Raw genomic sequence first — 15,551 nt, forward strand, 5'->3', positions numbered from 1 at the left:
ACCTGTGCACAGGGATATTCGTGGCTTCTGGGATATTGTTGCTCTCAGTCCATTACAATAAGCAGAGGTATGCGATGCATACCTTTTAAAGTCATGAGTTCATGAACATTTTTTAAATTTAAATGTAATATTATATAGCATTTTATGTGTCTTGCTTGATTTTATAATTGTAATTCCTTTTCTTTTACACTGAAAATCTTGATTCTGAATGTTATTACCACAATTACTTACATGCTTTGTCATATAATAAAGTTTCAAAACAACAATACCAGCACTACTGTAAAAATAAAACTACCAAGTTGAAATTCAAAATTTCTCTGTAGTCCTTTTTGTCCTTAGATTAAATCCTCCTAAGGAGACAGAGTCAAAACATATTACTATAAAGTTAGTTGAAATAAACCCTTCCTCCTCTGTACTGATATAGTACTATTTGATATATGGTTATGCTCATGTGTTTGTTCCCAATTTTAAGAATATTTTTTCAGAATAAGTAATGTATTTACATCACTCAAAGACCAAAACCTCCTAGAAAGGTATTCACAAAGGGGCCTTGCTTCTACCCCTGCCTCCTCCATTGTTCCCATCCTAAATAACCATTTTATTAACTTGATGTTTTTCATCAAGTATTTGTGCAAACATAAACAAGTACATAGGTATATATTCTTCCTTCTTATACAATATGTAGCAATACTCTGTACCTTGTTGTATTTCACTTCATATATCTTGGAGCTCTCTTCATATCAGCACGTGGAAACCTTTGCTCAGTTTTTATAGCTGTGTAGTACTCTGCTGTGTGGATATGCTGTAGTTTATTCAAGTTGTTCCCTATTGCTGGAAAATTGGATTATTTCCAATCATTTGTAGTTACAAAGGGCACCCTAATGAACTGAATAACCTTTGCGAGCACCACTGTTTACCTGTAGAAGTACACCTGTGGGGCAGACTTCTAGAAAGGGAATTGCTGAGTGTATAGGTAAATGCATCTATAATTTCGTTAGACACTAACCAATTCACCTCTCTAGGGGCTATGACATTTTGTGCTCCTACCAGCACTGTATAAGAGGGCTTAATTTCTTAGAGTTTTGCTAACAGAATGTACTGTTAAAATTTGTGTTTTTGCCAAGCTGATAGGAGAGAAACACAATATTTATTTTCATTTGCATTTCCCTATCATTGAGGTTGGAATTTTTTTCATATGTTAAAGGGCCATTTGCACTTGTCTGCAATTAATTTATTCACATTCTTTGGCCATTTGTTAGGCTGTTGATCTTTTTCTGCTTGATTTGAGAAGCACTTTGTAAAATGAGCACAGTGGGTTTAGCAGGAACAAAACAGAGTCTGCCTTCCAAGGCCGACTTCCCATGAATGATCCCTTTCTATGACTAGTGCTTCTAGAAAGAATTCTCTTCTCTCAATACAGAGACTGAGGCCACGGGCCGTGATGATTAATTATGTTGCCACTGTCTTCATTTGTGAGCAGTTTTCCAATTTGACCTACTCTTCCAGGGAAATAATCTATCTTCCTAATGGAAGAAATCAATTTCCAAAAGTAGAGGGATGTGTACTCTTGCAGTTATAAAAAAAAAAAATCCTGCTCTCAGAAATATTTAGAGAAATGGGGAAATTTTTGTGATACATTATTACATGGAAAGGCAAGCCACAAAGATTATGCACAACATAAAACCAATTGTTTAGAATATATCTACCTGTAAGGGAAGGAAAAAGATTGGAAAACTGTACCCCAAAATGTGCACTGTGGTTACCTCTGAGTGTTGGGATTACGAACGATTTTAATTTTCTTCTTCTTCTATTTTCCAATATTTTTAAACAATGAACATGTATTGCTTTGAAAAGTAACAAGAATGATAACACTATTTTTAAAAATAATAAGTATTGAACAAAATTTAAGTTAAACCCCATATCTTGAGTGAACAGAAGCTGTTGATTTGGTGCAAAGTATGGAGCGGGAAGCTTATCCTTTCCAACTCTGTGAGCTCATTAATGCTGAGGACCAATTTATTTTCAGTGCCCGATCACATTTAGCAACAATAATCTCGTTTATTATTTCCTCCAGAGACTGTAAGGTTTCCTTGGAGTAGCAGACATTTTATGAATTGTGAATCACTGAGGATCCCAAGATTTGAGGTGAAAATATTCCACCAACTCATCTAAACCAACTCCATTTGAACTTCAAATTTCTAATCAGGGCACAATCACTTTCTAGGCACTTAAGACCTGTCCTTACTTCCCCCATCTTCATCCCTTGCCACCACTTGACCACCTGCTGAATCTCTCTTGGAAATACTCCTTGTGGCTTTCTATTCCTCCCTGACTTCCCCGCGACAATACCAGTCACGACTTGGACTATCTGCTGCTTCCATTATTACAGCAACCTTCTGTGTCAGAAAAGAATGGCTAAAAAACAAGGAATTAGGACACTTAGAATGACTAAGTAAGGGGACAGATGGATTTAGAGCCCCCCAACTCCTCATCTCCAAACAATCGTCAAGAGTTGACTTGTCTGGCAGTTCACTGAAACGCTCCACCCCCGGGACTTGTCTTTATTTGACCTGACTTAATGCTGAGTTTGTGCAAACAGGGCTAAGCCTCAGGGCATTTGTCAAAAAAAAAAAAAATTAGTGGTAATTGTTTATCACAGCTGCCTGGGGCCGTGTTACCAGCTGGGGCTAATAAGAGGCTGACCAATAACTTAAAAACTGGAGAGTAAGATGGAGGCTTTGAAGAGTTCTGACATATTTCTGGGAATCTGGAAGGTCACATGCATGTGAGTGTCCACATGCCCAGAAAGGCCAGAGGAGGCCATGATTTCTCACCTCCCGCTGACCTGGAGGCCCTGCACAAGGCAGAATTGTAAACTACCTGCATGAGCACTGAAGGCATGTCCCGACACACACAGACACACACACAGACACACAAGGCCCTTCAGCAAAGGGGGAGACCTACTAGTTCAAGGAGCACTCTTAATTCATCATTAGCTGACCACCAAGCTAACGCAGCAGACTTCAGTGGCCGCTCACAACAAAAAATACAGACGTTGCAGAATTAATCCAGGCAAGTCACTAAACAAACGGCAATAACTAAAACAACAACAAACCTGAGGAGGGGGAGTCTCATTCCCAGAGTTGCCACACTGTATCATTTGTAATATAACTATATTATTTTAAACATCTACTTTTAACAAAAATGTATGAGACGTGCAAAGAAACAAGAAAGAATGGCTCGTACACAGGGGGGACAACAGCCAATAACTATTTTCTGAGTTATCTTCTTTTTGGTTAAAGACTCTGTGAGGAAGTACAGATGTTGTACTAAACCAAGATATTGCATCAGTTATAAATATGATCAAAGGACTGGAAGAAAGCATGCCTAAAGAGTTAAAGGCAAGCATGAGAATGCTGTATCACCAAACAGAGAGTATCAACAGACAGAAATTATGTTTTAAAAGAACCATATAGAAATTCTGGTGTTAAAAATAAAAAAGAGAGGGGCTCACAGCAGCTTTGAAGTGGTAAAATAAAGAATCAGTGAACTTGAAGGGAGGTCAACAAAGACTATCCAGTCTAGGCAATAGGGAGGAAACAGAATGAAGAGAGATGAGCAGAGCCTCGGAGACCTGTGGGGCACCAGCAAGCTGCTAGCATACGTGTACTAGGAATCCTAGAAGGAGAAGGAGGGAAACAAAGAGGAAGAAGTAATATTTGAAGAAATAACCAAAAACATCTTAAATTAGAGGGAAATTTGTATCAAATCTGTACATCTAAGAAGCTCAACAAACTCTAAGTAGTATAAACTCGAAGAAGCCCACATTTAGATACATCATAGTTAAACTGTCAAAAGACAAGAGACGAGAGAGAACCTTAAAGCAGCAAGAGACATGATTCCTCACATAGGAGCCCCCACTGGAAGGTGATTTCCCAGAAGCCTGCTCCTGGACACAATCCAGGTAGAATGTGAGGTGACAATCATTTGTGAGTCATCAACAGGGCCAGCCTATTGGTGAAGTCAAAGATGGAAGACGAGGTCTTTCAAACCCTTCAAGTTCTGTTTCATTTGGGGCCCCACCTTGGCCCTCTCCACCCTGTGAGTCAGGACTGAGAGGGGACGGGGGTGGGGTGGGGTGGTCATTGCAGACAGTGTTAGGGGAGCCTGTGAAAACGACATCACTAGGGATCTGATGTGACAATGACTGCCTGCCCTCTGCAGGCTGCAGGACTTGCCCAGTTGGGAAACAGCTAAGCCGTAAGTAACTGTTGGCTTTAGACTGGATAGTACTGGTTCTAAGCATAGCGTGATACATAACATTTCCTTTAAAAATTAGTTCCTAGCTTTGGAATATAAGATTGAGGATTAAGCGTGTTTCTTTGATTCATGCTTTTATATTTATAGAGGTACATTAAACAGTAAAAACTGTTTAATGTTTACTTTATATCTAAATACTTACCTACATATTTGATATTGTACTTATTTTACCTCTTTCTCAAAGATAATTTAAGTGGTCACGAGAAAAACTTTGGAGATAAATTTTTTCCAAAATTCTAACCCAGAATGCTTGCCATTCATTCAGCTGACGTTTACTGAACATCTATTATGTACCAGACATTGTGCGGGATGCTGGATACAGAGATGGGAGATGAAGTGATTTTAGCCGGACAGGAGGGGCATAAGCCCAGTCTGAACTTGGTGGGGGAGTTTCAGGAGAAGCTGCCTTGGGAGAGGAGACTCCTTATCTGAGTCTTGACGCATTAACTGGAGGAAGTGGATTTAAGCAAGACTAGCCGGAGAGAGAGAACAGCATGGCATGGAATTGAGGAAAACTCGGCACGTTTGAGGAATTCCAGGTGGCCAGAGTTTAAGGCATCAGGGGAGACGGCTAAAATGGTTTGTAGGGGCAGGTTGTGATTGTCCTGGCATGCACATACAGGAGACTGAAAATGACACAAAATGGAATTATTCCTATTTATTGAGCACTTGCTGTGTGCCAGGCACTGTGCTAGGCACTCAACATACCCAATTTATTCCTCATAGGAGCTCTGGGAGGTAGGTACTGCATTAGATGATAAAGTATACTCTGTTGGGGAAAAGAGTCCACAAAGAGACTCAGAAAGAACCATTGGGGAGGCAGGAGGAGAACAGAATGGCCTGGTGTTATAGGCATCAAGAGGGATTCATGCCAGATGCTGCCGAGAGGTCAGTAGGATAAGGACTAAACAGCTAGCAGGTCACTGGTGATCTCAGCAGGTTTCAGGGGAGTTGGGGGGTTGCTGTAGGATGAGGGTGCATATGCAACCCAGGAATCGTGGTCAGATTGTAGGCTGCTCTTCTAAGAAGTCTGTTTAAGGAGAAGAGGGCTAGCAAGCAGCTAGTAGAGGGAGTTAAAGGATTCTGTTTTGGGTTGAGAGGATGAGAGAGACCTGGGCATGCTTGAGTGCTGAGAGCTGAGAATGAGCAGAGGGAGGAGGGGGAAGACCCGTGAGTGAGGGACCACGGAGGAAACAAGGTCACCCTGAAGCGGGGAGGAGACAGAGGGCCTTGGCCAGGAGCCCAGAGGAGGGCACTAAAGATGGATGTGGGTGTCAGGAAGGTGAGCTGGAAGCTGAGGATGTTCCTGCTTGTTCTGTTTTCTCCCCAAGTAGGAACGAAGATTCTCTGAGGAAAGGGCTGTCCCTCAATACTTGACTCATAATTTGTGTATTTCTATGATATATTTATTCAGCAGGTGTCATAAGCAGATTTCTCCTACTGCTGCCTAAGCGGGGAGTTAGATCCAGGGGAGAAATTGTATACGGTGAGATCTGAGTGCTAACTGACCCACAGCTTGTAGTTTGTCCTGTTCTCAAGGGGCTCCATGGCCTGAGCCAGTGGCCCTGAATTGACTTCTCCACTCAGCTCTCCTCTTGATAAATGCAGACACGCGCTGTTCCTTTGTGGGGAGCAGCCCTAAAAAGAAAGCCCGCCCAAGGCAACAATCGGTGTTATACCTGCGGAATATGTGAGGCCACAAAAGGCCAGAAAAACCTGGACAGGGTGAAATGTAGAACTGGGCAATAGTTGGTATCTGTGACAAAAGGAAAAGGGAACTCACTGAGTTCCCTGGTTAGAGCAAGCATGCTAACGGCGTAAGAAATAAAGCTTCAGCGTAATTTGGAAGGTGGTCACTTTGGGCGTTGGGGTATGTCCAGGAACCACTGCAGGAGAAAGTCAGAAGCCTGCACAAACGTTTCCTTATTGTGCAGGGGACACGCTGGGGACAGACAGGTCTCACACATGAAAGGGGACTTTCATGAACCTTATTTTGTTGTTTGTTGAAAATATATAGTTATTACCTTTAGTGATAACATTCAGTGTTTTTAAATTGCTTTTTAGTGTGGGTGTCTGTATAGTTTCCTCCAGCAGGAGGGGTGTATGAGGAGAGGAGAGTTTTCATTTCAAATGAGTGACCAAGTTGCTAACATTCTCAACCAGTCCAGTGCTTGATACAGATTCTCCCTCTTAGACACACACACACACACACACACACACACACACACACACTCACAGTGAAAACATCAGCCCGACGGTGTTCACAAGTAGCACTGCTTGACTGCACAACATACTTCTAAACATGACCTTTGCCTTTCCAAGTCTTGACTTAATCTACTTAGATATTTTTATAGGTTTTTTTTAATTGCAGTAGAAATTAACACAACGTTGTATTAATTTCTAGTGTACAGCATAGTGATTCAGTTATCCATATATATATATATATATATAAATATTCCTTTTCATATTCTTTTCAATTATAGGCCATTACAAGATATTGAACATAGTTCCCTATGCTATACCGTAGGACCTTGCTGTTTATCTATTTTATATATAGTCATTAGTATCTACAAATCCCAAACTCCCAATTTATCCCTCCCCACGTCCTTCCCCTCTGGTAACCATAAGTTTGTTTTCTATGTCTATGATTCTAATTTTGTAAATAAGTTCATTTGTGTCTTTTTAAAAAATAGGTCTTTAACTTACTTATGTAATAAAATGGGGTCCCTACCCCGCAAGGTACCTATCTTACAGTGTGAAGGGATTAAACAGGTCACACAGGTAAAGTGCCCTACATTAAAGGGCTGAATAAATGTGCAGGTAGGAATTGCTATTACGAATTATAGTTAGAGGGCTGGCTGTTGCTGACGGCTATCTGACAACTCTAGTTGACCCTGAGGCTTTGTTCACAGCTACCTAACCCACTTCAGCAAACACTTGTGTTCTCACAGCAGAAAGAAAGAAATGTGAGGACATGAAGGAGGTGCTTTCCCCCACCTCAAGATACTAACAGTCACATAAATAGCAGGAATAAGACAACCACACTACACTGTGAGTAGTCAAAGTTCCAAAACTCAACAAAACTCAGTTCACGTCAACCAACATTTTTGTCAATGACCCCAGATATGCACAGCTTTATATTAGATGCTGGGTTACTGGGCGTCTAACAGCAGCAAGGCGGGTCCACATCTGATTTCAATGAAGTGTGACACGTAAACGTCAGAGTGTGCAGGGACAGGTAGCATCAAGGAGGTGGTGATAAACTTTGACTGGAGGGTCTCAGGAGCTTTCAGAGGGGAAGGGATGAGCAGGAGTTCAAGCCCACAACAGGAGGGGGTCATCTCAGCAGAGGACTCAGCATGTCCCCTGGTGTAGACGCTGCAAACTGCAGGTCGTGTCCAGAGAATGAAGCTACTGAGGCTTAGCTGCAGAGCTGAATGGACACTGGGTAGAAAGTGAAGGGGGAGAAAGCAGGGGTCAGGCTGCAGAGGGCCTCAGTCAGACGTTTGGATTTGGCCTTTGGGCCAGGGGGTCTTCGAAGGTTTGTGAGCAGGTGGGATGTGACAGGCAGTGTTTTAGAACCACCCCTGGGGCTACAGTGTAGGGATGGATAAAATCAATACCATCCACCAGTTAGGCTGTTACAGTCATTCTGGCCTGAGCTGGCTGTGGTCAAGGAGATGGAGCAGAGGGTGTGGGTTCAAGAAATGTTACAGATCCTAAGGGGGAGGACTTGATCATTAATTGGAAGTCTTTGAGGAAGGAGTCAAGGTTGAGCTCCAGGCTTCTGGCTTGTGTGACTGGCTTGTATGACTGGGTGGATGGTGATGCCACCAGCTGTCCACAGCGTAGCTCCCATGTCTTCACTGTGCGCACACACACACACACACACACACCCCAGCTGTGCGTCCTTCCTTCTCCCCGACTCCCTGCTCCCAAGTCAGAAAGTAGAAAAAGGAGAAAGCCAGGAAGTCTGAAGGTGCTCCACAGCATGGTACTTGGTGGGACCCACTGAGAGAGGCCACACCCTGGCAGCTGCTTCCAGAAAGCTCAACATGCAAATTGATGCCCTTGCCATGTGTATGTACCCCTTGTCCTCCCCGCACTCTAACCACTGCCCCACCTCCAGAATTCTTCCTCATCTCTTAACCCACCTTTTGTTGTTCCTGGAATTTTTGTGGATGGTTCTGATATCTGATACCTCAGATAATGGCAATGGTTGGAAATCTCCCTCCCTCCTTCCCTCCTTCCTTCTCTCCTTCATTCCTTCCCTCCTTCCTCCCTTTCTTCTCTCCTTTCTTTCTTTCTTTCTCCCTAGCTTTTATTTTACTGTGAAACACAATGCATTTACTGGAGCACATAAAACATCCATTTCCAACTTAGCACATTTTTATAATGAACACACATGCAACTGCCACCAAGTAAGGCAACACAGTCCTACTCGCCCCTCAGAAGCCCCTCTTGTGTCCTCACTGAATCACAGCCCTTAGTCTCCTACCTCCCCACCCCATCCCTCACACACAAGTAATTACTCTCTTGACCTAATGGGACTCACTTACTTGCTTGTCTTTTTTGTGTTCTCACCCAAGTATATTTCCTTGAACAAGAGAGTTTCATTTTGCCTATTTTGGAACTCTTTCTTTCGAAGTCATTGATCCTGCTTCTTTCTTTCATCATTATGTTTACAAGATTCACCCACATTCTTCCACGTGGCTATGCTGTCCTTGCACGAATACACCCCCACATTTTAATTCCGTTCTATTGTCATGGTCATTGGATTGCTTACACTCCCAGATACATACCCGGTGGAAACTTTTGAACTGTGACCAAGTTACAGGCACAGGAATGTTCAGGCCGCTCTGTTCGTAAGAACTCAGTGGGTCTCATCTTCTGTTTCCCATGTGGCTTGTTAACAGAGGACACGCACACATTCCCTGCTGGGAGCATGCCCATCAGAAGGTTATAAGCAATTCCCAAGTGAGAGAGCCAACACTTTCAATGTATTTTGGTGGATTTAACACACATCACTTTGGGGCTGTGTACTTGATTATTTCAAAGCAAAACATAACTGTGACACATCTCAAGTGGTCACGTCACACTCGTCTGTTCAGACACCCTCGTTGAGAGCCACTACCCTTGTTGGCTGATAGTCTGTTATTTTGGCAGCCTTGAGCATGAATGTATTGACCACCTCTTCAGCCCAAAGTGATGACCACCCAGTGCCTTTCTCTACCAAAGCTCGTCCCTCACAAATACCACCAAGGGGACAAAGAGAACAATGGTTACAATTTCCCAAGTTAAATGGTGCCAACTCCAGGGCTTGCCCTCTGGGACATGCTGTTCACGGACGTGTTCTCTCTGGTGCCCCCACAGGGTTGGACCAGCTGACCTGCACTTGGCCAGCGCCCTGTCTTCCATCGCAGCCCCTCCGCCATCCTGGCTGACTAGGATGATGTTTCCCTTCAAGGTGAGCAAATGGATGGGGCTGGCTTGCTTCCAGTCTCTGGTGGTCTCCTCATCCAACATTCGCCAGAAGAAACTAATCCACAAGCTGCAGGAAGAAAAGGCGTTCCGGGAAGAGATGAAACATTTTCGTGAGAAAATAGAAGACTTCAGGGAAGAGATGTGGAATTTCCGAGGCAAGATCCATGCCTTCAGGTGCCAGATCTTGGGCTTTTGGGAAGAAGAGAGACCTTTCTGGGAAGAGGAGAAAACCTTCTGGGAAGAGGAAAAAGCCTTCTGGGAGACGGAAAAATCTTTCCGCAAAGAAGAGAAAGCCTTTTGGAATAAGTACCGAATCTTCTGGAAGGAAGATAAGGTCTTCTGGAAAGAGGACAATGCCTTATGGGAAAGAGACCGGAACCTTCTTCAGGAGGACAAGGCCCTGTGGGATGAAGAAAAGGCCCTGTGGGTAGAGGAAAGAGCTCTTCTGGAGGAGGAGAAGGCCCTGTGGGAGGATAAAAAGTCCCTCTGGGAGGAAGAGAATGCCCTCTGGGAGGAGGAGAAGGCCTTCTGGGTGGAAGATGGCGGCCACGTTGCTGAGGAGCAGATGGTGGAAGGCGGGCACCACAACGTCAATGGGGGGCCACAGTCGCCGGCCGCCTCCCGAGGCAGGGCCTGAGCGCAGGAGGTGCGGGCCACGGGGTCCAGGCTCTGCAGGATTGGGACGCAAGTCCAGGGTGACCCCAGGTGCTGAAGGAAATATGCTCTTATTTGTCTCCTGGCTTCAAAAGATCTAATAAAGTCCTGAGGAGAGGTTTGGAAAATCAGCTTCTTTAAGGAAGGCCAGCTGTAGTTTCTCCAGGTTTGGTGACTCTCTGAGGTCATGGTCCCATCCTCCAGTCTGTATTGCTGTCCACGGAGCTTGGGATGGGGCAGGTCATCGCGAGCCTGGCAAGTGTGGGTGGGTGTGAGTGGAGACCCTGTGGCTCCTGAAAAGACTCAGAATGGGAGGTGGGGGGGGGGCGCTCAGACAGTGCCAGCGAGAGACAGCTAGGGCTGGAGAGGGGAGGAGACATCTCTGCCACTGTCCTGCTGTGGGGCAACCATTCTCCTCCACTCTGGGCAGTCCTGGAGGACTGCAGGAGGCTGACAGCATTCCAGAAAAGGCCACAGTGTGGTTAACAGGGCATTTGTGGCTTGTCCTCACATGGCAGGCCATTTAGAACACATGGCATAATCCCCTAATGGTCCACAAGCTCACAGTTCTAGGTTTCCACAAACTTCTCAACTGCCCATTCTGTGTAGCGTGAGAAAGGGGCGTGGCATTAGAGCTCCACCCACAGAAGCACTTCCCTTCCCTGGTGATGGGGTCCTGAGGACTGGGTAGGGCCATCTGGGAGGTGTGAGGGAATCTTCCCTGCCCCGAACACTCCCATTAACATGGGTCTCACACACCTACTTCTCTGCATTATCAGTTCCTTTCTCTGTGTTTCCCTCCTTCCATCCATTAAAAATTAAAGTGCCCCAGGGAGGTAATGCATTAAATGAACGTATAGGTGTGTGGTCAGCAATCTAGCGCCCACCTTCTCTTCTGTGATTAGACCATCTATAGGGGCATTGCTATGGAAGGAACCACAAGGTGGGTAGTAAGAGATGTCAAGCCAGCATCTCCTGCTTTCCCTTCTCTAGAGCCTGGCCCACACTGTCATTAACGGAGCCATTTACCCCGCCTTTGTGCTCCCCTCACTGCATCACAGCACGCTCACCTCTGCCAATTCATGGACCCTTCACCACAACTCTGTGGGTTGACAGGGAAGGGACACAAACCCATTGTGAAGAAACAGAGACCTGGAGAAGTGGAAGGACTGCCCCTGGCCAGGCAAGAAGCAAATGGAAGATCTAGGACTAGAGTCCATATCATCTGCCTGTTGGTCCTGTTCCTTTTCTAGTGCAGCCTCTGGTCACAGGATTTGGTTTTCCAGCAGCTCAGCCAATAATGATGTCAGGGCTGGAAGAGCCTGAAAGCCCCTCGGGATTTCACCGTGGTTTGGGTTGGCGGTGGAGAGACGGGGAGAGGAGACGACAGGGTCCCCCTAGGTGTGCCGAGCAGGTGTCTGGGTACCGACTTCAGGAGCAGCCCCTATGGCTCCGTATCACTCTGGGAAAGTTGGGGTTCCTTGCACGGCCTCTGATCCTCAGGGGTCAGGGCTGGGGCCGTGGGAGCACTTTCTCCTCTCACTCACCCAGCCTGGTATCCTCCGCTCCCAACAGGCCCCTGGGCAACAACTTCAGCCAGCCGATTAACACCATACTAGTGTGGAAAATCAGAATTCAGGGGGAGACAGTGGGGGCCCTCACTCGAGAAGACCTGTCCCATGGATGGTATGGAGGATGGTAGGCAGCAAGAGCTGCAAATTCCACGATTCCAGTGATTCTACCACAAACAAAAAGCAAATCAATTGTTGATCTTAAGCCCAAAGAAATATAAACCAGAGGGAGGCTGGGAGTGGGCAGCTCCCCCAACAACAGTGTCTCCTAGAAACCACTGGGAGAGACAGCTGTCATTTGAAGGACTGGAAGAGGACAGGTGGGGCCGTCTGTGATCCACCCTTCATCCAGCAAGCAGCTGTAGACTTCCACTGCCCCCAAGCTGTCCTCCTAGGTCTCGGTGGTAAACAGACCAGTGCATCCCAAGGTGGTGAGGGCTGCAGGAGACAGCTCCAGGGAAAGCTCCTTTGGTGTCTTTTAACCAACTCTGGCAGTGCAGGGTGAGTGGCTGGGATCTGGGAAGTTTGTCTGGAGGTGGTGATGTTAAGTGAAGCCCAACAGTTCAGTGGGAATTATCTAAGAGATGGGGGCTGAGAGGTAGGAAGGCATTCAGACAGAGGGAACAGAGTAGGCGCACAGAAGAGCAGAGCAATCTGAGGAACTGAGAAAACTTCAGTGAGCACAATGGGGAATGCAGACCAATGAACTGGACAAGAAGGCAGGAAACTGATGGCATAAAGTCTCAGGGGCAATAGGGAGCTACTGAAGACTTTTAAGGAAGGAATGATGTATTAAGATTTACATTTTAGTAATGACATCTGACTACTCAAAGTGTAGTCCATGGACCAGCAGCGTTGGCCTCACCTGGGAGCTTGTTGGAAATGCAGAAGCTCAGATCCTGACCTACTGAATCAGGCTCTGCCTTTTAACAAGGTCCTTGGGTGACTTGTATGCACTTTAAAGTTGGCGAGACACTTCCACGGAGGAGTGAGTGGAGGAGGCCGGAGTAGACGAATGTGAGATCATTGGGCAGGTGGTGTCAGTAACCAAGGTAAGAGGTGCTGGTGCCCTGCCCCTGGCGGCAGTGGGGTGCGGAGGAGCAGGCAGCTTGCAGAACTACTGGGAGGCAAAGCAGAGTCCACTGGCTGAGGGATGGGTTGGGTTTGGGTGGCGCAGGCAAGACTGGTGTCAAGGATGATGCATAAGTTCCGACTGAGACACTGAGGGGGGTGGTTGTGCCCATTACTGAGAAGAGGCCCAGGAGGAAGAGGAGGAGGGGGGCTTTCTGGGTGAGGGGAGATGAGGAGTGTAGTCTGGGACATGCAAGATGGCAGGTTCCCTTCACCTGCTGTGTAGGGCAAGCTCTCCAAGCCTTGGGTAAGGTCAGCTTTCCCCTTGTTCACCCATCCAACAAGAAGTTGTGCAGCCAGCATCCCTTTGTTACATAAGTCTTTTACTCATCAGTTAATTCACCCTCCCTTTACTCATTCAACCACCACTGTGCCTTGCTGGCAAGATGCTATGTCTGGGAACATGTTGGTTCCCACCTACATGAAGCCTGAGTCTAGTGGGGGAAACAGATAATCAAATAATCATAATGTCATTATTTGTAAAATTCAACAAATGCTGGGAAGGAGGAGGGTACACAGGGTTCCCCTCCGAGTGCAGTCCAAACATGCCCCACATTCCTCTCGCTTACGTTAAACACAGAGCACAATCTGTAGAGATAAGGAATAAAACCAAATTTTAGGCAAAAGGAAATTAACCTAAGGATAAGTAAGCTGTGTACAACTAATAACTGGGCCCTCACATTGGTTCAGTTGAAGGAAAGAGGCAGACAGTTGTCCATGAAAGTATCTTCCAACTTCTGAGTTGTTATTACTTCTGTACCCTTAGCATAAATGGAGATGGATTTCTCTGCAACCTCAACAGTAGCCAAAGCTGGTTTCCTCCTTCAGACGGCACCCAGGAGAAGGAGCATCATGGAACTCCTGAGAGACTTCCTGGGTGTTTCATGACTTCAGGTGCTAATTATCAGAGACACGCAAATCAAAACTACAATGAAGTATCACCTCATACCAGTCAGAATGGTCATTATTCAAAAGTCCACAAACGATAAATGCTGGAGAGGGTGTGGAGAAAAGGGAACCCTCCTACACTGCTGGTGGGAATATAGTTTGGTGCAGACATTATGGAAAACAGTATGCAGATTCTTCAAAAAACTAAAAATAGACTTACCCTATAATTCAGCAATTTTACTCCTGGGCATATATATATGGAGGGAACTCTAATTCCGAATGACACCTGCACCCCAATATTCACAGCAGCACTATTTACAATAGACAAGACATGGAAACAAACTAAATGTCTATCAAAAGATGACTGGATAAGGAAGTTGTGGTATGTTTATACAATGGAATACTATTCAGCCATAAAAAGAGTAAAATAATGCCATTTGAAGCAACATGGATGGACCTGGATATCGTCATTCTAAGTGAAGTAAGCCAGAAAGAGAAAGAAAAATACCATATAATATCACTTATATGTGGAATCAAAAATAAGACACAAATGAACTTATTTACAAAACAGAAGCAGATTCACAGACACAGAAAACAAACATGGTTACTAGGGGATAAAGGGCATGGGAAGGGATAAATTGGGAGTTTGAGATTTTCAGATACTAACTACTATATATAAAATAGGTAAAGAACAAGTTTACACTGCATAGCACAGGGAACTATGTTCAAGATCTTGTAGTAACCTATAATGAAAAAAAATGAAAACAAACATATGTATGTATATGTATGACTGAAACATTATGCCGTACACCAGAAATTGACACAATATTGTAAACTGACTATACTTCAATAAAAAATATAAATTTTAAAAAATTTAAAAAGAAATGGATGGGAAGATAAAATTGAGAAATTCTCTGAGAAAGATAAGCAAAAAGATAAGAAAATCAGTTAGTGGAAGTTAAAAAAAGACAGAAGTAAGACTAGGGCCTAGGACTTCCATCTTCCAAATAATGAGACCCAGAAAAGAAAAGTAAAGAAAAGGAATGCAGGAGAAGAAATCATCAAAGAAACAATTCAAGGCTACATTCCAGAACATAAGTTTACAGATTGAAAAGTCCCTAAAGTGCCCCAAACAGTGGGTGAAAACAGATCCAACCAGGAGATATTACTGTGGAATTCAGAACCCTGGGGGCAAATAGAAGGTCCTCAAAGCTGAGAGAGAGAGGAAGACTAGAAACAGGAGTATCTGCCGATTTCCTGCCGCCACCACACAATGGCACATGGAGGACAATGGAACAGTGGGAGAGAAATGATTTCCAACTACGGGTCCTACACACAGCCAAACTATCAATCAAGAGTGAGAGTAAAATAAAGGCATTTTCAGGCACCCAGGATCTCAATTTACCACTAATACATTCTTTCCCGAGAAGCTCCACCAAAATAAGGGAGCGGATATGGAAATCAGGACACAAGGGTTAGGAGGGGGGAAGACCCCAAGGTGAC

General features: G+C 44.9%; 2 protein-coding genes across 2 annotated transcripts in view; one reads left to right on the forward strand and one right to left on the reverse strand.

Annotated features, from left to right (window-relative positions):
• The window catches only part of TMEM272 (transmembrane protein 272), a 68,291-nt gene that overhangs the window by 31,533 nt on the left and 21,207 nt on the right, over positions 1-15,551 (reverse strand). The window lies entirely within an intron of this gene.
• On the forward strand, positions 9,773-10,441 carry CCDC70 (coiled-coil domain containing 70). The gene has a single exon (XM_006179638.1). It carries the CDS (start codon positions 9,773-9,775, stop codon positions 10,439-10,441), a length of 669 nt encoding a protein of 222 aa, XP_006179700.1.

The sequence above is a fragment of the Camelus ferus genome, chromosome 14 (genome assembly GCF_009834535.1).
Source record: "Camelus ferus isolate YT-003-E chromosome 14, BCGSAC_Cfer_1.0, whole genome shotgun sequence".
NCBI lineage: Eukaryota > Metazoa > Chordata > Mammalia > Artiodactyla > Camelidae > Camelus > Camelus ferus.